The sequence below is a fragment of the Podarcis tiliguerta genome (genome assembly GCF_965153285.1).
Source record: "Podarcis tiliguerta genome assembly, chromosome: 10".
NCBI lineage: Eukaryota > Metazoa > Chordata > Lepidosauria > Squamata > Lacertidae > Podarcis > Podarcis tiliguerta.
In genome coordinates, this window is record NC_139543.1 from 54,048,539 (window position 1) to 54,074,946 (window position 26,408).

At 44.8% G+C, this 26,408-nt stretch overlaps 2 protein-coding genes and 2 long non-coding RNA genes across 6 annotated transcripts in view; 3 read left to right on the forward strand and 1 right to left on the reverse strand.

The window, feature by feature from the left end:
• On the forward strand, positions 1 to 16,152 carry FAM180A (family with sequence similarity 180 member A). Its single transcript, XM_083401574.1, has 3 exons — positions 1 to 302; positions 13,025 to 13,125; positions 14,418 to 16,152. Exons 1-3 carry the CDS (start codon positions 227 to 229, stop codon positions 14,772 to 14,774), a joined length of 534 nt encoding a protein of 177 aa, XP_083257700.1. The 5' UTR covers positions 1 to 226; the 3' UTR covers positions 14,775 to 16,152.
• Positions 6,037 to 6,824, forward strand: LOC310658997. The gene is made up of 2 exons (XR_014502581.1): positions 6,037 to 6,390; positions 6,735 to 6,824. It is a non-coding gene; the product is annotated as an uncharacterized lncRNA (long non-coding RNA).
• The window catches only part of LOC310658986, a 12,558-nt gene continuing 2,284 nt past the window's right edge, over positions 16,135 to 26,408 (reverse strand). Inside the window, exons 1-3 of one of the 2 annotated variants that reach the window (XR_014502567.1) lie at positions 24,194 to 24,274; positions 21,383 to 21,441; positions 16,135 to 17,009 (exon numbers count right to left, since the gene is read on the reverse strand). This is a non-coding gene — a long non-coding RNA (uncharacterized lncRNA). Of the gene's footprint in view, positions 17,010 to 21,382; positions 21,442 to 24,193; positions 24,275 to 26,408 lie in introns of those variants that run through there. The other variant, XR_014502566.1, reaches the window with a different exon arrangement.
• SLC13A4 (solute carrier family 13 member 4) overlaps positions 23,682 to 26,408 on the forward strand; it is a 38,415-nt gene continuing 35,688 nt past the window's right edge. Inside the window, exon 1 of one of the 2 annotated variants that reach the window (XM_083401492.1) lies at positions 23,682 to 23,881. In XM_083401492.1, coding sequence (XP_083257618.1) covers positions 23,876 to 23,881 — 6 coding nt within the window. In that variant the 5' untranslated portion in view covers positions 23,682 to 23,875. Of the gene's footprint in view, positions 24,624 to 26,408 lie in introns of both variants that reach the window. The other variant, XM_083401491.1, reaches the window with a different exon arrangement.

The following is a 26,408-nucleotide window of genomic DNA, read 5'->3' on the forward strand; positions in this document are numbered from 1 at the left end:
AAACAGAGCCCGCCTGTGCAAATGAATTCCCTGATCCCAAAGAGACTTGGTTTAAGGCGAGGTGCCGCTAGTTTGTCAGGGAAAAAAATTGCGCTCAGCAAGTTTTTCCTGCTACCAGGAGGGAAGAGGAGAAGAATTTGCTGGCTGTTACAGATACAAGGAGAAGGTTGGGAAGAAAGGCCTAACCTATAGGCACAACTAGGGCACTATTTTTGGACAATCAAGGATGCACTTGAAGACGGTGCTGCTGCTATTGTTATATTACAATGTTCATGCCACTGTGCCTCCCAGGTGGAACCGAGGTAAGAGTTATAAATATAAATTGCTTACAGCAGAGAAACAGAGGTGTTGCACAGGAGAGATCAATTGAGGGCTCCCTTTCCTCAACTCCCTCTACCAGCTCTTGAGAGTGGTCTGCATATTTGTTTGTTTGCTTATGTTCGTCTATTCTCATCCACTTCATACAACAGCCCCCTGTTTTCTTTCTTGCAAAAAATTAACTTTAATGTAGATTCTCTTCCAGCTGTAAAAGGTGGACATTGAAACCACAGGGTCCCTATCTGGAATTAAGTCCTGTAAACGAACACTACTAATTGGTCTCATATGTTTTTACATGGACTCTGTTCACACAAACAGAAACCCTCCAAGCCGAAGACCTGAACTGAATTTTTTTGCTACTCTCAACCACATGCAGATGTGCATTTGAGCCTGGCTGATTTTAAACACATTGCGGTGGAATCCTATCTTGAGCTCTGCTTTTTCTCGCAATGTAAAGGGAAATTAAGGAAGAACGGTTGATTCCTCTTTTAAAGAAATGTTGCCGTGCCTCTTTTATTTCAACTTAACTTCACACGCACCCGGCTGTCACCATTATTTATTATATGTATATTTATTATATGTATATCACCATTCTTTTATTGATCTCAAAGAAGCTTGCAAAACCAGAGCCAGAACTGCTTAGCTTCAGCAAGGGGTCTCTGTACCATGTGCCTTTAAACCCAGCTCTGGGCCTCATCTCATCTTAGGAAAGCTAAGTAGCAGCATTTCTTAAAAGAGGAGTGTATATTATTCATCCACCTCTATTCATATATTACCGCAGCAGCTTAGAAGCAACTTCCCCATAGCTTCATCCTATGTCACCACCTAGGTGTGAGCGCAGAAAGGCAGGCAATGGCCCTGATACATTGCACCTTAAAATGGTCAACTATAGCATTGCCCCATTTGATGACACCAGAGCAATACTTCAGATTGGCTCCTGTTGTGGGTTCTGGTTGCAAACACTGTGCTGCTGTGGCAATCCTTGTACTCATCTAATACATTCACTTGCTGATATACTTGGGCTGTCCCAAAGGAGGACTCCAGAAAGCTTCTGGAGTTCTTCTGGGAATTTAAAAAGGGAGTTTTAAAATGGATAATACTTTTTCACTTTTTCACAGTGGAGATGTAACCACCTAGGTGTGAGCGCAGAAAAAAAGGCAAGGCTCAATTGGGATTGAGCCATACAACTCCCCTGACATGGTCTTCCATTTTTCTGAACCTGGTGCCCTCCAGATACTATGGACTAGAACTCCCACCAGCCTCAGTCACCAATGGCCATTATTTGCACAACATACGGCATGGGCTAGTTGGGGGGAAGATTGATTGACATATTATTAGGATGCTGCTGCAGTCCTGCATAATTGGGATCAGGTGGGACATGAATCTGCCCCAGAACCAGAATGCTTTCATGCAAAGTGGTGGTACAGAATGCATTGTATGCCTGCAAACCAACAGAATCATTCAATGCTTCTCAAAGCTTATCCTGCTGTGTTGCTTGTTGCTATCAGTTCCGATAATAAAAGTTGACTTACTTCTGAAGGTGATAGCATAGTGCCAAAGGCATTTGCTCCAGGTAGCCAAAATGACTCTTGGTTATGGTGTGCAACCTTCCCAGCCCTGCCTCTGTGCGTCCATTCATCTGCCGCATAACAATTTCTCATGGCACTGATACGTCACACCTTAAAATGATCAACTACAGCATAGAAAGCTTCTGGAGTCCTTCTGGGAATCTTAAAAGCCAATGGGAGTTTAAAAATGGATAATACTTTTTTACTATTAAAAGTGCAGGTGTCAGAATGAGAACTTTTTACTTAATCTAGGTTCAGCCTGGGTTGTTGCCATCACATACATGTAAAAAAAATTAATCTGTAGCAACACAGAGATCTACATTCCTTTCTAGGTTATCCAGAAATCAGTCAGGCCAGACACATGTGTAGAAGGTGAATAAGTGATATGCAGGAGCCATGGTGCTTAACACGCATGAGTCAGTGTTCTCCGCGCCACTTGGGTGGCCATGAACCAATTTGGAGAGCATGCTGGGGGCTAGCCTGGTTAGCTTTGGCTCCATCAATGGCTCTTCTGGTGACTCACTGGTAGACAGCCAGTTTTTGTGCCAAGGAATTCTGAATGGAGAAAGGAGATCCAGCAGCTGGGGCTCTTACACTTGAGTGCAGGGATGGGAAACCATTTTCAGCCTAAGGGCTGCATTCCTTTCTGGGCATTTTTCCAGGGAACCATGCTGGTGGTGGGTGGGGCCAGATGCAAAAGTGGGCAGGGCAACAAAGGTCAGTTCCCCCTTCGTACCATAGGCTGGTTTCTACACCCACCCACCCATCACACCATCCCATACCCCTCAACCATCTCAGCTTGAGCCGGACATCTCAGAATTACAGAACCCATCCTGGCTTCTGATTGGATCCCGGAATGTCCCATTTGTTTGGTCCAGCGCTCTGGTGCAAGTCAGCTGGCTTCCGCGAGAACTTGGGGGGGCAAAAGAAAAATGAGCATCCTGGTTTTGATCAGTGAGATGTTGGAGAGTATGCCATCCAGTTAAGCCAAAAGCAGGATCAGAGTCCAAGGTCACGGGCTGGTCAGGCCAACCGCTCCCCACAATCTCAAGGAGGATGCAGAGTCGGGGCAGTGATGTGTGTGAGCTGGGGAGACTCCCAAGGGCCACATTTGGCCCTTGGAACTGAGATTCCACTTCCCTTCCTGAGTACACAGCAGTGATGGCATAAGTGGCCTTCACAAGAGTTGTGGTGCGCTTGGCAGTTGCCCTCCTGCATGGTGCTAAAGTATATTCTTTATTTTTATTTTTAATACATATATATCTCACCTTTTCTCCAAAAATCTCAAGGGCGAATGCTTAATTTTCTTCCTCCCCATTTTATCCTCACAACAACCCTGTGAGGTAGGTTAGCCTGAGAGTGACAGGCCCAGGGTCACCCAGCAAGCTTCTTGGCAGTGTGGTAATCTGAACCCTGGTCTCCCAAGTCCTAGTTCAACACTCTAACCACTGTGCCGCCATCTGGCAAGCACACTGGGCCTCTCGTTCAGTGGCAGGGGCTAAAAGCCTCCCTTTTGACTTGCTTGTCTCTAAGGAATATTAGCAGGACCCCTTCAATTGTCACTCCATATCACTCCCAGTGTTGGGGTACCGTACACGTTCATTTCTTAGGGTTATTGAGGATTTGTGAGCATCATTTAGAGATAAAAAAGCATGGTAACTTATTTGTGTGTTGTACTGTTTATGGAGGCAGGCAAACGACCACTTGCAATAATCATCTTGCTCATATACAGGGGGCCGGATCCATCTCTACTCATGTGCAAGAACCGATGGCCCCAAATAGGAATGCCTGACCCCGTCTGCATGAAACGGCACATCCGGAGACGTAGATTGGGAAGCAGATGAGTTTCATCTGGATGTGCTTCTGTGTCCTCAGATCCCCCTTAGAGAACTGGATATTTAACTAACGGGAGTTTCCCTTTTCGTTTCTGCTGGGATCAAAATGTTCCACTGCGTTCGAAAAAGCTCCCTGGAAATGTTTAGAGCTTGGTATGGAATATGGCAATATCTGGTTCGTTTTGCTGGTGATTAATAGTGGGGGCATTGTTAAAGGGTGGCCAGGACCCAGATTGCTTGCCCTTCCCACTTTTTAATGTAAAATGTGGCTTACAGGGCAACTGATCACGCTTCAAGGCCATAGAGACCCCAGTTTCCTTAAGGTGCCCAAAGGCATCTATGCTTGTAAATTAGCAGATTCCAGATGGCATTTTACCAGGAGTCCTTTAAGCACTGCTAGGTAATAGGGAAAGTCAAGTTCATGGGTTACTTTGAGGTGGCTAAAATGAAAAAAAGAAGAAGTCTGTAATAATGTCCTAACCTGTTTGATCTCTCCGCTGTTATTTGGCACTGGGTCTGTGTTTGCTTTGATTGCACTGTCTGTAATGGAGAAGAAAAACACTTCTTAGCCAAGATTGTTGGGACTGCCCCCAAATCCACAGGTTTTCAAGAGAACTTTGGCTTACAGGACAAGTTTAATTTGTAATTTTTTAAAAAATTAAAAGAGAGGAAGCCTTTGCCTGATTTAGATATTTTGAAACAAATTTGTCCATAGAATTATACAGTTTTATGGGGTATCGTAGGTCAACTAGTCCAACTCCCTGATTGTTGCGGGAAACCCAGAGATAGAGAGATGACACCCTTTAGGTGTCACAAGATGGCAACTTCCATCATTCTTGTCCATTGGTTTTGCTGGTTGGGACTTGTGAAAGTTGGAATCCAACAACATCTAGAGGACCACAGCCGCTGCCCAGTGCCATTCCACTTGAAGACCTCCAATGACAGAGGGTCCATACACTCACTCACTCGCTAGCTAGAGATGGGCGATTCTGTCAACTTCATTTCCCCCTCGGTTTTTCATTTTTCCAATCTCAAAATTCAGTTCTCTGCACTTCCATATCACTTTGTGGGGTGGGGGTGGGGGGGCGGATTTAGTCCTTATGAAAATCCTTCACCTTTTCCATGCAAATTTCTCCTAATATAAACATTTTTGTATGCACTTTCCCCTGTGAACTTTGAAGGATACCTTTGTCTCAGAGAATGCAGATCTGGCATAGCTGTGTTCACACATTGTTTCTGAGAAATTTGGCAGGTTCCCCTTTCAATGCAAACTGGATCAAATTTCAACACCCCCCCCATCCCTACCAGTGAGTAATTGATTCCATTGTCCATAATGCTTTTTGCTGTTATCTTACTGTTCAGCTGAAATCTTTCATCCTGGAATTTAAGCTCCTTAGATCATGCGCTGTTCCTTGGGGCAACAAACAAGTCTTTGCCCTCTTTCTGGGTGGAATCCTTTGGAGAGTTGGGACTAGATCCTTAGGGATCCCTTCCAACTCTATGATTCTATGCTTCAGATATCCAAAGTATGCCTACACTCGAGTAGGACCCTGGCAAAGACACATGCCCAACTGGCACACTTAAGGATCTGCAGAGTCTTCGGAGCATTGCATGACAGACCTCAGCAACTCAGCATTTTGGCTAATCTACTTTATTTACATATAAACACACATGGAGCACTGCAATATGGCTCCCTGTCTCTAGCATCAGACAGCAAAGAGAAAGAACAAAGGACAATAGTCCCACTTCACAGAACACAGTAACACAAACATCCTGTCTCTGTCACTTCCCACTTTGTGGAGTCAAAACATATACGGTCATGTGAAAGACAACAATCCCATGACTGCAATAATGGAGCAGGAATTCTAACAGTTCCGCCTCACCCTGCTCCGCTTCTCCAAGTTAAACATACTGACCTCCTTTACCTCTTTTCTTCACAAGACCTATTTCCCAATTTCCATCTTTGTTGACCTCCTTTGGACCACTTTGTCTACATCAAAGATGGGGAGCTTGTGACCCCCATATGTTATTGAATTACCTCTCCCATCAGCCCCTGCTCTATGTCCTTCTCAAAGTGCAGTGCCCTTCTTTATTCCAAGCTTGTTGCTGAATTAATGAGACATCATGGCTTGGTTGCAGTGCAGTGTGGGGAAGGGGTGGGTGGGATATTATTATCCCCCATATTTTTAGTGACCAAAATTTGGTGCGGCACTAATCTGAACGCTTAAAGAAATGTATTTCTCCCCCCCTCCCCAAGAAACTGTAAACGAACAATAATTATCCATTGTCAGTTGAATCAGGGCAGGATATATTAAGGACAGATGTCTCTAATGAGCCATATGCAGCATTCTCCATGGAATGAGGACTATGCGGTCAGTGACATCTGAAAAAATGGGTTGCCTGCACATGGCAAATCCAGCTAATTATTAACATTTAGGGTTCATTGTGAATAAGTGCAGCATGAAATAACCACAGAGATGTGGTAGATATTTTTGGAACGACTTGTCTGCCAATCCTGGCTAGGGTTGCCAAATGTCAAGGTTTTAGCCTCCTTCTCAGTGTCCCTAGGAAAAGGAATAAAATCTCAAGAAGAAGCTGTTTTTTCTCAGGCCATCTCTATCCCAACCAACCATTTGGCTGGTTCAAGTATCCTGAAGCTTTGCAAAAAGGTTACCCCCCTGCCTGTACGTGCCAGTCGTGTCCGACTCTAGGGTTGCGCGCTCATCTCGCTCAAGAGGCCGGGAGCACTTCTGGGTCACGTGGCCAGCGTGACGAAGCGGCATCTGGCGAGCCAGCGCCACACATGGAAACGCCGTTTACCTTCCGGCTATAAAGCGGTACCTATTTATCTACTTGCACTTAGGGGTGCTTTCGAACTGCTAGGTGGGTAGGAGCTGGGACCGAATGACAGGAGCTCACCCCGCCGCGGGGATTCGAACCGCCGACCTTGCGATCAGCAAGTCCTAGGCACTGAGGTTTTACCCACAGCGTCACCCGCGTCCCCTGCAAAAAGGTTACATTAGGCTAAAATGCAGTCAAAGCAGTGTATATTTGGACTAGGTTTGCACTAAAATGCAGATGTATTTTCACAAAGGCTTTTTTTTTTAATTGCAAACTGATGTGGAAATGTGGAGGATTGAATTTAAGATTGGAAAAAGAAGAGACAGGGAGCAACCTAAATTGTCAGATTTGCCCATCTTTATGTGGCAAGATGATTGTCAGATTTACTCATCCCTACCTGAATCATAGAATCATAAATGTTTAGAGTTGTTGAGGACCCTGAGGGTCATCTAGCCCAACCCCCTGCAATGCAGAAATCTCAACTAAAGCATCCATGACAGATGGCCATCCAATCTCTGCTTTAAAAGCACCTGGGAATAAGATCACCCATCCCACTGAATTCAGTAGGAAATACCTCTGAGTGGACAGAGTTAGGCCTGCACTTTTAGTCTGGATCTAACCCCAGATCAGTCTGGATCAAACCCAATACCTCTAATTCCACATAAATGCAAACATTCGCAGACACTTACAGAAGCTTCTTGTCTACAGGGTCACACTTTTGGCTTGCCTGAGGTTATGATTATCTTTTCCACGGCTCTGCCCCAAGAATAAAAACAAATCATGCCTAGCTAGAATTGGCACTCAGTGAAGTTCCACAGACCAGCTATTATTCTGATTCATTTTTTAAATAAGAGTACTGCTTTCTAAGATTATGAAAGAGCTGAATTCGTATAAGCAGGAGACAGTAGACTCCTTTTGCAGCATAAAATCTGCTCCTCCTCCTTCTAGAGGGAGAAGAGGGAGTGATTCCACCCGCAATAGCCTAGCCTGCTGACCACTCCCATTCTCAAACCCACCTAAGGGCAATTTTTACCAGACGCACGAGAGCCTGAGGGCTCTTAGCCATTAGGCTCATTGCCAGGGCCTCACCTTCTTTAAGAGGAAAAGAGCAGAGAACACTGTAATGAGAGTGGCATTTGGAGAGATCGCTTGTTCTCTGTCTGGAGTCTGGCTTTATGAAGAGATCATTTGGTGGAGTCTGGTTTTCCTTTCTAGACTTCCTGGGAAATGGGGGCACCCCACCCTTAATTCCATGACGGTGGGGCTCATCTGCTGAGCCAAACTGCCCCATGACGTCAAGTGTTTCCTCCTGCTTGGAATGAATTCCTTACAGTGAAACAATTTTGCATACATCTGTGCTGTTTCAAAGGATTTGCAGCACAACCCTACATAATTCAGTCGGGCTTATGCCCAGGTAAGTGGAGTTGGGGCCTCATCTTTAAATATGCGTCTTCAGATTTCAAAGCATTCTACAAATTGCAGCTGTGATTGAATTTGGGAAGTACTGTATTTTTTGCTCTATAAGACTCACTTTTTCCCTCCTAAAAAGTAAGGGGAAATGTGTGTGTGTCTTATGGAGCAAATGAAGGAGGCACAGCTATCCCAGGAGCCAGAACAGCAAGAGGGATTGCTGCTTTCACTGCGCAGCGATCCTTCTTGCTGTTCTGGCTTCTGAGATTCAGATTTATTTTTTCTTGTTTTCCTCCTCCAAAAACTAGGTGCGTCTTGTGGTCTGGTGCGTCTTATAGAGCGAAAAATATGGTATGTGGGATAATTCTCTTCCTCCTTGTCCATTCTCCGTCCTTTGAAAGGATATTGCATGGTCACTTCATCTAATAGCAACTTAGGTGTATTTAGGTAATTTGAGACTGGGCTTAATGGCCTCTCTTTAGATTAGGGATGGGGAACCTATGGCCCTCCAGATCTTGCTGGACTACAGCTCCCATTGTCCCTGGCCACTGCTGCATTACACCACTTCCTTCAAAATGTGGCACACCAGTCCTGTTGCATTCAGCTCTTGCCCATTCTGCTGACTGGGTTCCTGGGCTTGTGCCCCCAAATCCTGCCCTGGCAGCATCAGCAGACATATAAACACATTTTTGCTAGTCAAGACCAGCTCTTGCATTCTATTTCTTAGAAGCATTAACTTCTAAGCAAAACGATTGCCCTTTTAAAATATACGACTAGCTTCCCGCTCCAGACACCCTGTTTATCAAGCATTCATTCCGATTTTCTTGCGCAAAGCTTAAGCAGAGATGAGATTATATGCAGTAGTTATTGAGCATTTGTTCTGATTTGTTTGCTGAGTGGTTATATGGCAATGAGTATTTGTCCTTCATTCATTTTGCTTTGCTTGCAAGGTGTTTATGCCTGCTGGTCATTCAGTCATTCCACACTTTTCAGTGCACGCTCCTGTCATTCTCCAAACTGCAAAGAAGCCTGATTCTTTTTAAAAGTGGATTTGTTGTGCTAGAGCAAGAGAGCAATTTGATCTATTTTGAGTGTGGAAAACTAAAGTTTTGGTGTGTGGATGAATCTTTCCTGCAAAATAGTGACAGTCTAGAGGCACCCCAGCAAAATGCCTATAATCTATGACATAATACCAGTGAGATCACGGTCAGGGTGCTGACGACCTAGTGCCGAGAGTGGAAGGTAGATTTATCTTCTCCATGGGAGTGAAAATCACCTGTCCTTTAACAGTAGGAATTGATAGCTGAGCAAAGAACCATAATTTGGATTATGAGATTCTTGCTTTAATAAAAATTCCTTAAATACTGGAAAAAAGGGGGGGGAAATGGATGTATTTTGGGATGCCATACTGCAACATTTAGAGATGTGGAAAATCCAGTGGATGTTTATATTCCCCTTCAGGAGGTGCAGTTAAAAGCAGTTTGCATTGGAATTTGCAATGGTCAGATTCTGTCACCGTGCCAACACAAATAGTGGAGGCCATGTCAACAGTCCCCACCTAAAAGTACTGTCTGATGCAACCAGCATCTCCATGTGATGCCCACCAGGAAGAGTGGCCAGTTATCCTCTTTCATGCTGCTTTCCCACTGCTTGTCTTCTTTCGCTGTGTGCCTGGCAGGCAGCAAAGCCAATGCACTTTGAATTAAGCAATTTCCCAGGGCCATTTGAGGATTCACACAGTGTACAGCACAGCAGCGGGCTGGCAGTGGCTGCAGCAGGATGAAGTGCTGGCTTGTTTCCAAATTGAAAGCACCCACCATGCCTTCACCCACTGACCACCTCCTTCCATAGTAAAAAGAAAGAAACCAGAAGCAGCAGAGCTGTTCTAGGTTATTGTGCAAGCTACACCTGATGTTGCTAGACTCTAAATCCTATCAGCCTGGGTCATTGGCCATGTTGTATGGGATTGATGGGAGTTGGAGTCCTCCAGTGTAAGGGTAACCACTGGTTCCCCATCCCTACTTTAGCGGGCTTGTTCGATCTGCCTACAGGCAGACATTCCTTATAGTATGGATGTGGAACCTATGGCTATCTGGATGCTCTTGAACTCCGAACCCCATCAATTCCAGATAGCATGACTGAGGGAGGTTCTTCAACAACACCTGGAGGGTCACACATCTGGTTAAAATATTAGAACAGTAAGAAAACCACCAAGAAGCAGTGAGGTCAGGGCACAGCAGAAGGGCACAGCCAGGTTCAGTCCCTGCCCTCCCCAATTAACATAGGGATTAGCAGCTGGTGATGAGAAAGACTATATGCTGGAGATCCCAGAAAGCCATTGCAAGTCATAGTAACTGCTGCCTCCCGCATTGTTTTTGCTGCAATAGCAGCACTAAAGTGACCAGCACTGAAGTGACCTCTCTGGGACGCAATCTTGGGCATCATGTGTGGAGGTCCTGGGCTGCCCAAAAAGCAAGACCTCCCCCCTTTGGACTCATTGATGTGGTCCAAAGCAAAGCAGATCATTAATTGTGCTGAGAGTTTCCCAATTCGGTGTATTCTGAAATCCAGTCCTATGCTGGATCAGGGATCTCCTGTCTCCCAAGCAGTCACAATTACTGTACATGATGTGAGTCGGAGGCATCATTAAAATAAATTAGTGCATGTTGAGATGAAATAATTGTTTTACATAAACTCCTCCAGGGGAAGAAGATGGAGATGGCAAATCGCATTAATCCTGCCATCCTATTCTCTGATACGGAACAAGTGTCACAGCTCTGCGTTGGTGTAGGGGGAAGCCGAGTCAGCAGAAAAGTTTCTGCATGGTTTTGTAAACACTGGGCCAAATACTGGCGGCACAGATTTCTCCATCTCAATACTGTTTTTGCGCAATTTGCAAAATGAATCACTGGCAATTGGTGATGATGCATTTACTGAGTAAAGCCTAAGGAAGAGCAAACTAACAAAACAAGAAACCACGTGCATAAATGGGAGGAGATAGAAGTCTTAACGTGCCCTGTGGCCTGGGATGGAAGGGCATGAGGTTTTCAAGATCGCCTTTCATCAGCCATAAAATAAAAGCCATAAGTAATTCGAGAGCCAGGGAATACCCAACAATTCTGGGATCAAATCAGAAACTGGGATGGCTTCTGTAAATCTGGGACTGTCCCTGGAAAATAGAAACACTTAGAGGGTCTGGAAGCGGTGGCATGAAAGGAAATCTGTGTGAGCCCTTAGTCGTTTTGCCATGGATTAATTCATCTATCCCTCGGGAATAGACCTTTCCATAAGCTATGTTCCCCAAAGAACGGTGCTTTAAAAGTTATTAATTTGATCATTGTAGCCTGGATCCCTGCCAGCGGTTGTTTAGCAAATAAACATTGTAACTGCTGGGTGATTGAAGTTTTAATTACTAAGCAATTAACACTTCAAGATTTCAAGGCAGAGCATTGTGCGAAAGGTGCTGCAGCTTAGGCAGGAGGGAAGGGAATGCAAAGGAGAGCAGAACCTAAAAGGAATGGAGGAGGAGGAGGAGAAGAAATGGAGGCCTGGATTGCAACCCCCTTCCTCACAGGGCCATTGTGAGGATGACACGGTGGGGGGGGCGGATGGACATTGATCAACCTCAGTTCTTTCTAGTCCAGCATCCTGTTTTTTCAGTGGCCAACCAGGTAAATAAAGAATAATAAAAAAAGACTTCTGATTTAAAGATCTCACCTCCATAGAGTGGGTCCAAAGGGTTGAAACAATGGGCAAAATCTTTATCTCCCACAGGAGATAGAGATGGCCATCAATTTGGATGGCTCTTAAAGAGGATTGGAGAAATTCATGGAGGATAAGGCTGTTGACAGCCAGTAGTCATGACAGCCACGCTCTGCCTCCATGCTGAAAGGCAGTCATGCTTTTGAATGCCAGCTGTTTGAAACCACTGGGTGGAAGAGGGAGTGCTCTTTCGCTCAGATCCTGCATATGTGCTTCCTACAGGCATCTGGTTGGCCACTGTGAGAACAAGATGCTGTTAGAATTCCTGCTCCATGACTGCAGTCATGGGATTTTTGTCTATCATATGTCAGTATATGTTTTGCCTCCACGGAGTGGGAAGTGACGGAGACAGGATGTTTGTGTTACTGTGTTCAGTGAAGTGGGACTAATGTCCTTTGTCCTTTTTCTCTTTGCTGTCTGATGTTAGAGAGAGAGGGAGCCATGTTGCAGTGCTCCATGTGTGTTTATATGTAAACAAAGTAGATTAGCCAAAATGCTGAGTTGCTGAGGTCTGTCACACAATGATGCGAAGACTCTGCAGATCCCTAAGTGTGCCAGTGTCCGTTGGCATCGGTCGCTGTGATGTTCGGGCAGAAGAAAGCTTTTGAAGCTCCCAAACTATCGACCAAGAGGGAGGGAACATGTCAGTCGGGCGTGTGTCTCTGCCAGGTTCCTACATGAGTGTAGGCTGAACTGACAGATGCTAGACTAGATGGGCCATTGGCCTGATCCAGCAGAACATTATGTTCATATGTTCTTACTGTGCTCCCATTACAGGGGTGAGGAACCTCAGGCCTGGATGAAGTGAATGCGGCCCCCTGCCTTCTCCATCTGGCCCTCAGAATTCTCCACCCGCCACACCCCCTCTCCTCAAGCACACCCCTCTATGCCTCTTGTTACACACCCCAAGTGTTTTTGCCTGGCAGGAATGTGTCCTTGAATTCCCATAATGCCTTGTGCTCAAAGGGGAATTTGGGCCTCAGACTGAATAATCTTCCCCATTAGAACAAGAAGGAAAGTCTTGGAATATGGTGTTAGAAGGAAGGTACAAAATGGCTAAAAAGGGAGCAATTATTTCAGTTTGAGCCAAGGCTTGTCAGAGCTCAGATACCAGATTTATTAACAATGCCGGGCAGAAGTTCAAAAGGTATGGTTTAAATGAAAGGCTGCATTTCTGCCTGATGAGCAGCAGCTCTGAAAAACAGCAGTCCTGCGAGGCTGGGGTGGGTAGCAGGGGCAGCTGCACAGTGAGCGCAACAGCTTCTTTCTTATCTCTCCTTTCCTCCCCAGCGATGCTCTTCCCATCCGCTCAGCGAGTGAAGAGGTCTTCAGCAGCTCTCCTCAACCCAGTGCTTCAGAAGTCTCAGGATGATGTGGACCTTCTGTTTGAGGTTCAGTATACACCAGAGAACCATCTTTCTGTGTAGAAATATACCAGATATGACAATATCTTCAAGGCAGCACAGAGAATAAGGAGCTTGGTGCAGAGCGGTGTCAGACAGCCTGGTGGGACAGAAGCACTTGTTGACTTACTGCTGTTTACAAAGGGAATGGGTGAGGTGGCAGGGCAGGTGGCACAGCACAAATGCACTGGCAAAGCCAACCTGGTGCTCCCGCCAGTGTGTTTGCACCATGCTGCCTTCCTGCTGTCTCACCCATCCTCCTCCTCTCAGTAACCAGCAGTGACTCACCTGCTCACCTGCTCTATGCTACTGGCGGAAAGATGCCATGGCATTTATTTGCAGGCTTTTGCTCTCATGTTTAAGAGCAGCCGTCCACGCTGCTGAAATAAAGTTACAGGCATTAGGGGGAAGGGGGAAAACCCTGAAGAATCCGTTTACTGTGATTAGAGAACGAGGCATATGGAAAGGCTCTCTCCCACATCAAATATAGAATCACAGAATCACTGTGAAGTTGTCACTGTCAATCTGCAGCTTCCTTGCTGAATTCAATAAGCATGCTTAAAGTTGTCACCATAAAGCAGGAATAGGGAACCATCGTCCCGCACAGCCTGCAAATGTCCTGGAAAAAACAGGACATCCCGTTTTCTCACGCGAGAGCACAGCAACCATTTTGGGTGCCGTGACTCATACAGGAACATGGGTGGGAAGACACACATCTTGGGATTCCAAGATGTTGTTGTTGTTTTGAATGTTTTATTAGTTGAATATAAGAACAACATATAATCAAATACAAGCAATCAAATACAGTGGGATTCCAAGATATTGATGGGTATGCACCCCGGGCTATTGGCTATGCTGGCAGGGGCTGATGGGAATTGAAGTCCAACAACATGTGGAAAGCCACAGGTTCCGTGGCCCAGCCCCAGAGCAATATTTTAACAGAAATCGTAGACCAAGTAGATGGTGGGTTAGATGCTGGCTTCAGAAGAACGTGGTCTCAGACACAGCTGAGTGATGGACTACAGCTGTAAGGGCTGCTGACCTGCCTCCTGCCATTTTATTTTTAAACTAATCAGCCCCTTTGTCTGCTTTATGTTCCAATAAAAACAATCTAAATTTAACCTAAATGTTATGCATTGTTCCTTTGGGAGGCTGGCTGGGTTCTCCCAAGCAGCAAATGAGCCAAGTTTTGTTTGGAAGGTACCACTCCAAAATACAGTTGCCCTGCCGTCTTTTGTGACAACTTTGCCTCATTCCTCCTCTGTGTGTTTCTGCCCCAGCTTCTTCTAAGTGAGCTGCAGATCAACGACAACCTGAAGATCTCTGTCAAAGATGAGGAGCTGGCTTCGATGAGGAAGGCGACTGCATTTGACACTCTCTGCAATGACGTCATCCCTAAAAGCATCACGGACATTCGCCGACTGAATGCCAGGCTGCTGGGCCACCCTGGGGTGCTAAAGAAAGAAGATTTTGAAAGGACAGTGTTGACCATGGTCTACACAGCCTACAGGGCAGCTCAGTCCCAAGGTCACCAGAAAGACACATGGGCTGAATCCTTTGTGGGTCTCTACAAGGCCCTGAAGCACGACTTGACATTCTCAACCAGCCAGACGTCCTCATCTCAACGGACTTTGTAGTCCAGAAATTTACTTTAATAGGAAGCACATCTGCCTCTTTGCTTTGTTTTTGTATATATAAAAAGTTTAGGACTGCAGGCGTGGAAAGATTCTTTATTCTCTAGCTCCTCCTAGAGGGCACCTGTTGAAAAGTCTCTTACGTGCTTCTGAAATTTCTCCTTGTCTGAATTTCTCCCTGGATTTTGGGAGTTACAAATTGCCTGTGCCTGCTTCTGAAATGGAACCAATGAATTAAGAATCCTCCTTTCTTATTCTTTTCTCCTTTAAATAATCCGAATTTTGTATGAAGCACAGTGAATGTAGAGTTTTCCACAGCCTTTCATGGAGATAAGTGATTTCCCCAAAGCTCCGCTCAGATTAGTTTGGAAATTAACTGAGTTCTCCCAGAAGGAAATATGAGGCACCTTACCTTTTTTTTTTTTGCGGAGCCAGTCTGAGGACTCAAAACACCATCTCAGTCCTGCCAGCCTGCTGTCTCCCAAAACTCTCCTTGCAAGCTGACCTCAACCCCCAGACACACTTCATTTTCTTTGTCTGACAATCAGTGACCAAATGGGGAGGGCAAAGGAGAGAAGGGAATATTGCTCTGTTTCCTTGTTCCCTCCCCAACCTTATTCACATATTACTTCTCTGTAGAGTGGTGTCATCCTGGAGTCCCATCCCAGGCTAGGCCTGCTTCAGTTTGTTTCTTATTTTCATGCAAGCCTACCTGGTTCACATTTTCTGAAACGATGCACCAAACTGTCCTTAAAATTGGGTAAGTGAGAAAGTGGGAGAAAACAAAATGGACAGATGCACCAATCTGTCCATCCCAGCTGACATTAATTTATGTAAAGAACCAAGGACATTTCTCTGGCAACCAACATGCCCCTTGGTTTTCAGATACTATGGTAGCCACAAAGCCCAAAACACCATTTTCTCTCCCACTCACTGGCGAGTGGAATCAGTATAAACCATGCAAAATCTGTATAGGGAAAATTAATGTCCATAGACTTATACATCGAGATCAGTTAATCTGATCCTAACTTTTAGGGTACCTTCATTTTACTCTAAGTGAATGAATCATTGGTTCTTTGATGTTCCCTCTTGTTACTCCCTCTAGGTTTATGTGAATGTGCATACAAAGTGTGGCAGTTGCTTTGATACACATACATCCAGGGTCAAAAGGCCTCAGAGTTGTTTGTGCAAACAGCATTGCAGGGCATTTTTAAGCATGTCTATTCAGGATCGTCCTGTTGTATTTTATGGGTCCTTGCCCCTCATAAGCGTGCATAGAATCGCAGCCTTATTTTTTTTTTCCTGACTTGAAAACTGGTGAATGTTTAGGATCCACGGTGGAGAAAATACCCATTCAATAAAATTCTCATTGATGAATTCATTAGCTTTTCAGCAGGGAATGATAGGGTTATGCAATGGCTCTGTGTGCACCTCAAGTAATGAGGCAAATTGGGGTGATTCCGGCCACGATGTCATGCTCCTGAGTTAGATCAGGCTATTAACAGGTGAATTAGGGAATCCCCAAAGAAGTAGTTCTGTTGCCTCGGTTCCTCCATCCCCCAAAATTTCTGTGCATGACCTTCCTTTCCTTTCCTGAAAAATGAAATCAAGTTGAATGGTAAAATGTCTAGCACTTGAGAGGAGAGGGAATATATAGGAGAGGGGAGAGGGGGGATCTTTCATTTTGATGGACATTTTGATTATCTTTTAATCAGTGAATTATTTTCCCAGTGCACTTCACTGTCAGTGATTTGGAGGAGGAATGTTGAAGTAAACATGCGGTCTGCCTTTCTCCTCCATATTCTGGCTGCAAGAACAGGGCATACGCAGTAGAGTTAGACTACTGGGGTCTAAGAAAATAATCCCCTTTCCTAACAAACCATCAGAAATCATAGTGCCCCCTCTTTTTTCTTCAAGGGGGATATTTCTAGGAAGTGGGGAGTGGGGAGAAAAAACAGTGACTTTTCTATTTTGTTATAACAAGATAAAATCCCCTAGCATGATAGCCCCTGGAACTATTTGTCCGAACTTTGACGGGTTACTTAACTGTCCTCATGTCCCCATTTCTCAAACAGATTCCCCCGATCAAATTAGGGGAGGGAATGTGATTCTTTTTTGTTTTCCCACCTGAAAATGGTAGTCTGACCTTGTAGGAGAACTGCTGTAGCTACCTGTCAGAAATTTGGCAGTATTCGTTCCTTCAGAAGTGGGAACTGTGCCTGAAATTTGCATCCAATTCTGGAATAAAATAAAACAATTAAATACTTTATTTCTTTCAGACAACAAACAAACAACAAACCACCTTAAATGTTCCCTGCATGGAAATCCCTGGATGGATCTGTTTGAACTTTGGCAGACTTGATCCATTCTGCAAGGGCTATTTAGCCTACAAATTACATCCACTTGTGTGAAAAGAAGTCATAGCCGCTTTTAGATTTCCCATTCTAGTCAATGGGGGCTAAACAGAGCTTCGGACTTAAAAGGTCAGATTTGGACCCAAATGTCAAACCAGAACAACACAGAGCAGATCTGAAACAGATCAGGCTCTTTCGCATTGCTAGATACAGATACAAAATGAATATTGTGGTTGCTTCACATGCCTAGAACATACTTTTGGTTTAGCTTGGTTAAGAGATGATGACACAATTATTTTTGTGTTACCTCCTATAAGAGATGAAGACTGAGTTATCCAGATCTCACTTTCCTTAGAGATTGGAGATGATATTAAAGTAATGGGGAGATAATCCCACAATTTCTGCAAATTAAACGAGGAACCTTAGCAACAGTGGCTTTTGAAGCCCCTTTGCACAGAAACGGTGGAGAGTCAGCATTTATTTTCTAGGAACACTAATATTTATATATATCTCCAAAAACAGAGCACTCGCAGTCAGACTGAAAGGGCCCAAGCAGCGTCAACGTCCTGGTATGGCTCCAAGCCTAGAGCTGACTCTGTGTGGGCTCAGACATCTGTTCAGCAATGGCAGATCAAAGATTCTACTAGCTGTGTAATTACACCATTCCTGGCTGTTCCTGTCCTGTGATTGAGTAACTCTGTGGCGTGAGTCATAATTTTGCTGCATCCCCTGCAGAATGAATAGTTTAGTTTAGGTCGCATTTGGTCAGCCAGTCAGAGAACCAACAGCAGGCAGCTCATCGTGTTTGACATGCAGCGGGGAAAGGAATCCGACTACATGTGTGTAGCAGGACCACATCTGTGTCACCGGACTCCAGTGATGGGACAGCACGCTCCATTGGATCTCAGAGAGTAAAATACCAGTTTGGAGGTGCCAGGCAGAAACAGCTCTGCCCTCTCACTCCTCGTCACCACTCTGCCCGGCTTCTGTTCAACGTCCACTCAAACTAATGCAACAACATGCCATTGCCATCGTGTGTCACACCATGTAGACCAGCAATGTCGAACCAGTCGACTGCAATTGCCAGGGTTCTCCAGATCAATCGTGGGAGTGAAAAAAGAGGTTGTCTGGTTGCTCCTGAGCAATCGTGACGTGCCCCGCACCCAGCGCCATGTTTCATTGGCGCCACTTGTATTCCCCTCGTCTGTGGTAGAGTGGGGGAAGGAGGGATGGTTGTGGACTGCTTGGCGAGTGATTTTATGCAACCCTTTCCTAAATAAAGCTCAACAACTCTGAGCAATGACAATGGGTAAATCACTGCCAGTTTTATTATACAGCCATACCTCATGTTACGTCCGCTTCGTGTTATGTTCTTTCAGGTTACGTCCCGCAGTGACCCGGAAGTACCGGAAAGGGTTACCTCCGGATTTCGCCACTCGCACATGCGCAGAGGTGCAAAATGATGTCACTCAGATGCGCAGAAGTGGCGAATCGCAACCTGTGTGTGCGCAGAGGGTGGCATTCTTTTCATGTTGCAAGGTACAGTGGTACCTCGGGTTACATACGCTTCAGGTTACAGACTCTGCTAACCCAGAAATAGTGCTTCAGGTTAAGAACTTTGCTTCAGGATGAGAACAGAAATCATGCTCCGGCGGCGCGGCAGCAGCAGGAGGCCCCATTAGCTAAAGTGGTGCTTCAGGTTAAGAACAGTTTCAGGTTAAGTACAGACCTCCGGAACGAATTAAGTACCTAACCTGAGGTACCACTGTACTGGGAGTAGATCGCATCTCTATAGATTCGGATGTCCCTGGAGTAGACCAGTGCAGCTGCTCACACATTGCCTGCTGGAATGTACAGCCTGCCAGGGATAATTGTCCCTCTGTCTGCCCACTTGGTTAGGGGGTCTTTCCTAAACCTATTTCAAAAAGTAAAAACCAGGAAACCACCCAAATTGTTGAGCTTTTCTTTACAAAAACGCAAAAAAACCCCAAACACCCCGATTTCTCAGTTTACTTCCTGAAGATCCAGGACAAACCACCACCTTCCAGAAATTCTCACTGGATTACCGGAGAAGAATGGATAACAGAGATGATGGACTATGCCGAAATGGCAAAAATAACCAGGAAGATCAGAAACCAAGCAGATAATAAATTTAAAAAAGAATGGGGGGAAATTATAAGTTGCTTAAAAGAACACTGTAAGCAATGAAAAACATTGGCAGGATTTTAAAAAAACACTTGCAATTAACAAGAACTATGGTATGAACTGAGTTTATATGATGCAGTTGGAAAAGAATAACTATGAAACGCATGGAGGGGAAATGGAGGGAAGTCTGGTGATTCAGAGAATCCTGTTTGTATATGATTATGATCTACATGTGAATGCAAATGTTAAATGTAAAACTGAATTTAATAATAATAATAATAATAATAATAATAATAATAATAATAATAATAATAGAAATTTCCCCTGGATGTCACTTCCACCTTTGAAATCCTGGTCATATCTGGGAAATCCCAGACGTATGACAGCCCTACCTAAACATGCTGTCTGTGGTGCATTCGAAGAAGGCAGTTAGGAGAGAGAAACAGCCCAGGTCAGCAGAATACAAGAATCGCCACCACTAGGGTGCTGACTCTGCTGAAACTGCTCCATAGACCTGGGCTTAGCTGCCTAGATGCCAGATTGGTGTGCACAGGAATTCAGAGGTGTCAAAGCGACTGCAAGTGTTCCCATTGACAATAAAGAGCTAACTCTCTGCCATGTGTATTCCTTGGCTGCGAAGCGCCATTCCCTTCTAGGCAATCTTACAGGGATTCACATGCCAGTGCTGGGCAGGGCCAGAGCCAAAGGTAGACCGAGCAACACATGTATATTTTAAACTCATAAAACCCCTCTATCCCTCATCAAGGAAAGCAAGAGGCATTATCTAAGTTCTAGGACACATTCCAGTCAGGCAAAAACACTTTGGGGGGGTGCAAAGACGGGGGAGAGTGCCAAGGTCCAGAGAGAGGCATTTGGCCTTCAGGCCTGGGCTTCATCACCCCTTCTTTATATAGAGAGCCATTGTTAAACTCTAAAGCACATTTCCCAGCACAGTGGGATTTCTCCCACAGTCAAAGTGGAGTGTTGTTGATTTAAGAGCCAGCGTTGCTAGCTCTCTGAATAATACATATACAAACAAAGCATAAAACACCCTCAGGCTCCCAGTGGATCAATGAACCTTAGAAATAACTCTTACAACCCTCTGCTTCCTGCTTGTAAAATAGAGCTTTGTTGGCTTCCACCCTCCTCTTTTACTGTGGGTAATGTCAGAAGCACAAAATATGGGAATGACATCCATAAAGGTCTATTTTATTTACTAAAGCATCTCTAACGAAGAAGCAAAACACCCGTGCTTTGAGGCACGCTTGGATTCAAGGTACATTTATCAGTGGAGATAAGCAACGAGGCCAGCAGAAAGTGCACACAAGGTATTTAAAAGCCCTTATCACCACCATCTAATTTAGTTTTCTTTTTAAAAGAAAAGTCTTTCCAGGTGCTCAGAAAAGCTAGAGAGGCAACCAAGAGATAATGAACTGGTCGCCAAGCATATCCTTAGAACAGGAATGCAGGCAAACCCTCCAACATTTCTCCAATTAAAATAGGGGCGTCCCATTCCATGATAATTTTACTATTTATTCCCCACACAACTGATTGGATTGCCCCAGTCACTCTGGGCAGTTTCCAATATATATAAAAACATGACAAAATATTAAATATGGGGGGGAAACATTCCCTACACAGGATTGCCTTCAGATGTCTCGGGAGTTGAATAACTAAATCCCCTCCAACATTTCTCCAATGAAAATAGGGATGTCCTAAGGAAAAGTGGGACATTTTGGGATCCAACCAGAAACTGGGATGGCTTCTCTAAATCAGGGACGTCGCTGAAAAATAGGGACACTTGGAGGGTCTGGAACATAGAACTTAGGGAAGGGAATTCCACAGAGGCCATCTTGTCCAAAATCCAGCAATGGCATTAGCAGGCTTAAGTTACAGAAAGGTAGATGTCAGCTGAATGTTGTAAGATACTTCTTGATGGTAAGAGTCACTTGACAATGCAACCAACTATCTAAAGCATTGGTCTTAGACTAATAGGTGGACCCACTACCAGATCATGGCCTGATCCTGCAACAGCAGCACCTCTCTCTATCCCCAAATGCATTTCTGGGTTAAAAGTGGATCCCAGATCAGAAAAGGCTGAAGACTACTGACCTAGAGGGATGATGAGCTGTCCAGTGCTGGGGGTCTTCAGGTAGGTTCCTCTGGATTTCCTACTTTGAGAAGAAGCATGCACACGAGGTGACAATGATGCAGCTGACCTCCAGTCAAAAGATTCTGATTTTACTCAAAAACAACAACACTTTGGCAACGTGCCCCAGATTCTGGCCATTAATGCAGTTGCACACATAATTCTGGCAGCAAGCACAGCATTTTATTTTGTTTTTAATTCCAGTCAGTTGAAAACAACCCCAATTTCAAGTTTCACTGATTTTCTAACTAAATGCCAGTCCTCTATGAACTCATCTACTCATTGCTTGGGAGTGGGGGAGTCACTTTAAAAATATATTAGTACTTTTCCTCTTTGGGATGGGGAGGTTTACCACTTCACATCTTTTTGCTATGAACTGTTTTTTAAACCTTTCTTCTTTGGTACATTAAAAACCTCGGGCACATGAACAAAGAAGGAAGCCATTAAGGGAGTCGCAGGTCTCATTTATGCATCTATACATTTAATAAATGCATTTGTTTACATGATTTTTATCCCACTCTCCAGCCAGAAAAGGCTCCCAGAGGGGGAAAGTCATTGCCCTCAAGTAGGGCTGGGCAAATCCGTCACTTTTGGTTTCTCTCACTCTCTCACTTTTTCAATCTTCAATTCCATTCTTCACCTTGTTACATCAGTTTGCTTTTTTAAAAAGAAAAAGAAAGAGTTCTCAAGAAAATTCACCAGCATTTCTGTGGAAATTTCTCATAACATACACATTCCTGCATGCAATTTTCTCTAATATACACATTTCTCCTAGGCATAGTCTTCCTGCAAGATTCAGAAAAGTTCAAATTTCGATCAGGGGCTGTGTTTTAGTTCACATTCAGAAAGAGAGAAAGAGAGAATCAGGTAGATTCACCTTTGCATGTGAACTGAATTGAATTTCTCCTCCATCCCGGCCTACACCCCACACCCAGGCTAGGAATGAGTAAATTTCAGGGTAACAGGCAAAGTGTGGTGTGGACATTAAACAAATCAAAAAGAAAAGAAAAGCTAGCTAGCTTTTTTCAGTAGCATTACTAAGCGTGTGTGAACAGGACTCAAGCTCTGGAAGGAAGGAAAACCCATCCCTCAAGGGGTGAACTGCAGTTGACTCCATGCACCAGGGTTCAGCGTACTTTCAAGCCCATCGGAATATAGGAAGCTCTCATACTGAGTCAGACCACTGGTCCATCTAGATCAGTAGTGTCTACAGTGGCTGGCAGCAGTTCTCCAAGGTTTCATGCTGGGCACATTCCCAGTCCAACCTGGAAATGTCGGGGATTGAACCTGCAAAAGCACATACCCTCCAACATTTCTCCGATGAAAATAGGGATGTCCCATTCCATAATGATAATTTTACTATTTATACCCCACACGTCTTTGCCCCAGCCACTCTGGGCAGCTTTCAGCATATATAAAAACATAATAAAACATTAACTATTAAAAAAAACCTCCCTATACAGGATTGCCTTCAGACGGCTCGGGGATCAGCTAACTCCATACCTTCCAACATTTCTCCAATGAAAATAGGGACGTCCTAGTGGGACATTAGGGGACGCGGGTGGCGCTGTGGGTTAAACCACAGAGCCTAGGACTTGCCAATCAGAAGGTCGGCGGTTCAAATCCCCACGACGGGGTGAGCTCCCGTTGCTCGGTCCCTGCTCCTGCCAACCTAGCAGTTCGTAAGCACCTCAAAGTGCAAGTAGATAAATAGGTACCGCTCCGGCGGAAAGGTAAATGGCGTTTCCGTGTGCTGCTCTGGTTCGCCAGAAGCGGCTTAGTCATGCTGACCACATGACCCGGAAACTGTACGCCAGCTCCCTCGGCCAATAAAGTGAGATGAGCGCCACAATCCCAGAGTCGGTCACCACTGAACCTAATGGTCAGGGGTCCCTTTACCTTAGTGGGACATTCCGGGATCAAATCAGAAACTGGGATGGTTTCTCTAAATCAGGGATGTCCCTGGAAAATAGGGTCTGAAAGCAGATGCTCTACCACTGAGTTGTGGCCCTTCGTCAAATATTTCTCTACTATAATCGTCTCCCACAGAGATTGAACTGCTTTAGAACCTGAGGCAGGAGCCAAAGGTTATAGAACAATATGGCCCGACTAATATTATGGGCACCACTATTTGCACAGGCCTGCTTTATCGGTTTTAATGGCTAAAGTTGCAACTGGCGAACAACGTGAGGTAAAAAGTGAACCATTTCGCATTGCCAGTGGGGAGTTTATATTTTCACAGCCGTTCCTTGGCCTTGAAGCAGTCACACTGCCCAGCAGCTGAGGTGGGTGGTGGGGCCAGGGGTTGGGGGGAGGGAGGGAATAGCACTTGTCTTGGAAGGATATTGGTTTCCTCCAATGCCATCCTCTTAGCAGGCGGAGCCGGGGCTCCTTTCCATCCCTCCCATTGGTGAGCTGCAATAGGTCGGGACTTCCTCTCAAATTTTTATCTCAAGATGAAGGTAATCTGTGTAAGAATTGCTTCTCTGTGCATTCCCTGAGAACTGCTGATCTGAGGGTAGGGAGGGAAAGGAGCAGAAAGATAATCTTTAAGCAGTTGAGAAATGTTACAGGAAAGAATGCAAAAAGCATAAAGGGAGAGAGAGGGAGAGAAAATACTTTTTTCTTTTTTCTTTAAGCTGTGGATTTTCTTCCCTATTTTAATTTGTGCTAAACTGAATGCTAACTCTTTAGTTGAGGTGCTCCTGAAAGTGGGCATACCTGCAAGAAGAAGAAGAAAGCGAGGCTCAAAAAACGTTTGGGTTTCTGCCTACCTGATTCATACTCCAAGCAAACAAACGTGATGGGAGGCGAAAAGAAAATGGGCTCCACGGAGGCCGCCTGGTGATTTTCCTGGTGGTGGTCAGAAGGAAGAACATTATGTTCCTCAGACACTTGTGGTGCGATGGTCATGAGGAGGCACTAGTCAGCCCTACATAAAGGCAGAGACTCTCCAATGCATTTCGCAACGTCCCCTTAAAGGAGAAAAGAAGCAAGAGCCGCCAATAACTCTTCCACAGAAGGAGGAAACCATTTTCCCAGGGCTGGAGGCAGACCCTGAGGATTCCCATTGGGTCATCAAGGAGATACACCAGGAACAGAAGGATGACAGTAGTCAAGGAGCTGCTCCGCGCCAGAAACCTGTTGCTGGTTATCCTGATTCCACTCTCGTTGCTTCCTTTGCCTCTCTTATATCCCAGCAGTGTAAGTACTTTGCTTCCCCACCCTCTCATTTTCACCATAACTGGATTGGGAGTCAGTCTGGTATAGTGGTTAGCGTGCTGGACCAGAACCAGGGTTCATCCCATCCCCTCTCAGCCGTGAAACTCACTGGGTCACCTGGGAGCCAGTCACTCAAGCTCAGCCTAGCCTACCTTCACAGGGTTGTGTTGAGGATAAAACAGGGAAGAGGAGAACTATTTACGCCACCTTGAGCTCCTCGTAGAAAAGGTGGATTATAACTGTGATAAATAAATTAATGTGCTCAAGGAGAAGAGTTAGCAGGCCAACCAGGCAAAGCATTCTTGGCAAGCGGTCAGGAAGGTGCATGTGGGGGAGCAGGGAGAGTTGCGGTGCAATCCTCTACTCTGAAGTAAGCCCTACTGAATAAGTGGGGTTCGAATGCAACATTAAGGTGGCAGCCCCTTTGCCTCTGTTGCATAGGATCTCCATAGGACGCTACTCAGCCTTGATTATTTATTTCATTGAGGAATCACTTCTCGAAGCAACTTCGCAATGCAACAAAAACATCTCTAAGACAATTGTGTGTGCAAAAGGAGTTAAAACAGTTGCATATATAAAACAATTAAAAACAGTTTTAAATATATAAATTAAATTCTTATAGCAAATTGTTCTGGATTCCAGCTTTACTCCAATGAAAATGAGGCTGTTTCCAGGGTGGACTCATAGAAATGTAAAGTTGGAAGGGGCTCAAAGAACCCTTGACAGATCACTATCCAAGCTTTGTTTAAAATCTTCCGGTGAAGGAGACAGTCCTTCTGAAGCAGTCCGTTCCACTGCCAAACAGCTCTTACAGTCAGAAAATTCTTCCTAATGTTTAGTCAGAATCTCCTTTCTTGTAATTTGGATCCATTGGTTCAGGTCCTCTGGAGCAGCAGAAAAGAAGCTTTCTCCATTATCCAAGTGACAGCCCTTCAGATATTTGAAGACGTTATAGAGCTTTGAGGATAGAATGCTCAGGAGGTCTTTGGTCACTGAAGCTAAGTGATGTACTATATTCTAGGTCAGCCTTTCTCAGCCTTGGATCCCCAGATGTTGTTGGACTACAACTCCCACCATCCCTAGCTAGCAGGAATGATGGGAGTTGTAGTCCAACAACATTTGGGGACCCAAGGTTAAGAAAGGCTGTTCGAGGTTGAGGCCATGTGGTGTTAATGTGTCCCACGTTGTTGGATCTGTTGCATTATCCGTAGTTTCTCAGACGTGTTCAGCAAACTTGCTTGACGTGCTGTTTGATGCTTTCATTGTCTGCCAGCCTATCTATTTATCTATCATCTGCAAGCTAAAACAAATATATAAAAACCATTTCAGATCCAATACTGATACTTATAATGAGAAAAAATGTGCTCTGCACATGCCCAGAAACATGCTGTGATTACATGCAGGGCTGAGCGGCCATGTGCCTTTTTCCAATTAAGTCCTGTTTACAGTCTTGGATTCTAGATTTAAATATGCAGCTGTGAGTGCAAAAATACATGAGGAGAGGGAAACAGTTCTCCATGTTCTCCTGTGATAATCTTAATCAAAGAATGAAGCTGAGTTGCATTATCATTTGAACTGAAGGAAAAGGCAGGTGAAATTTCCTCATTAATTTTGGAGACGAGTTTCCTTTCGCAAATGAATTTGCACTGCCGCAAATGCTCTCTAGGAAGGCAGCGTCGCTGACTTGGCGGTGTTTGTTTTAATGAAGTCGAGTTGCACCTTTTGATTAATTTGTTTGCAACTTGTTTAATTAATGGTGTCCCCTTG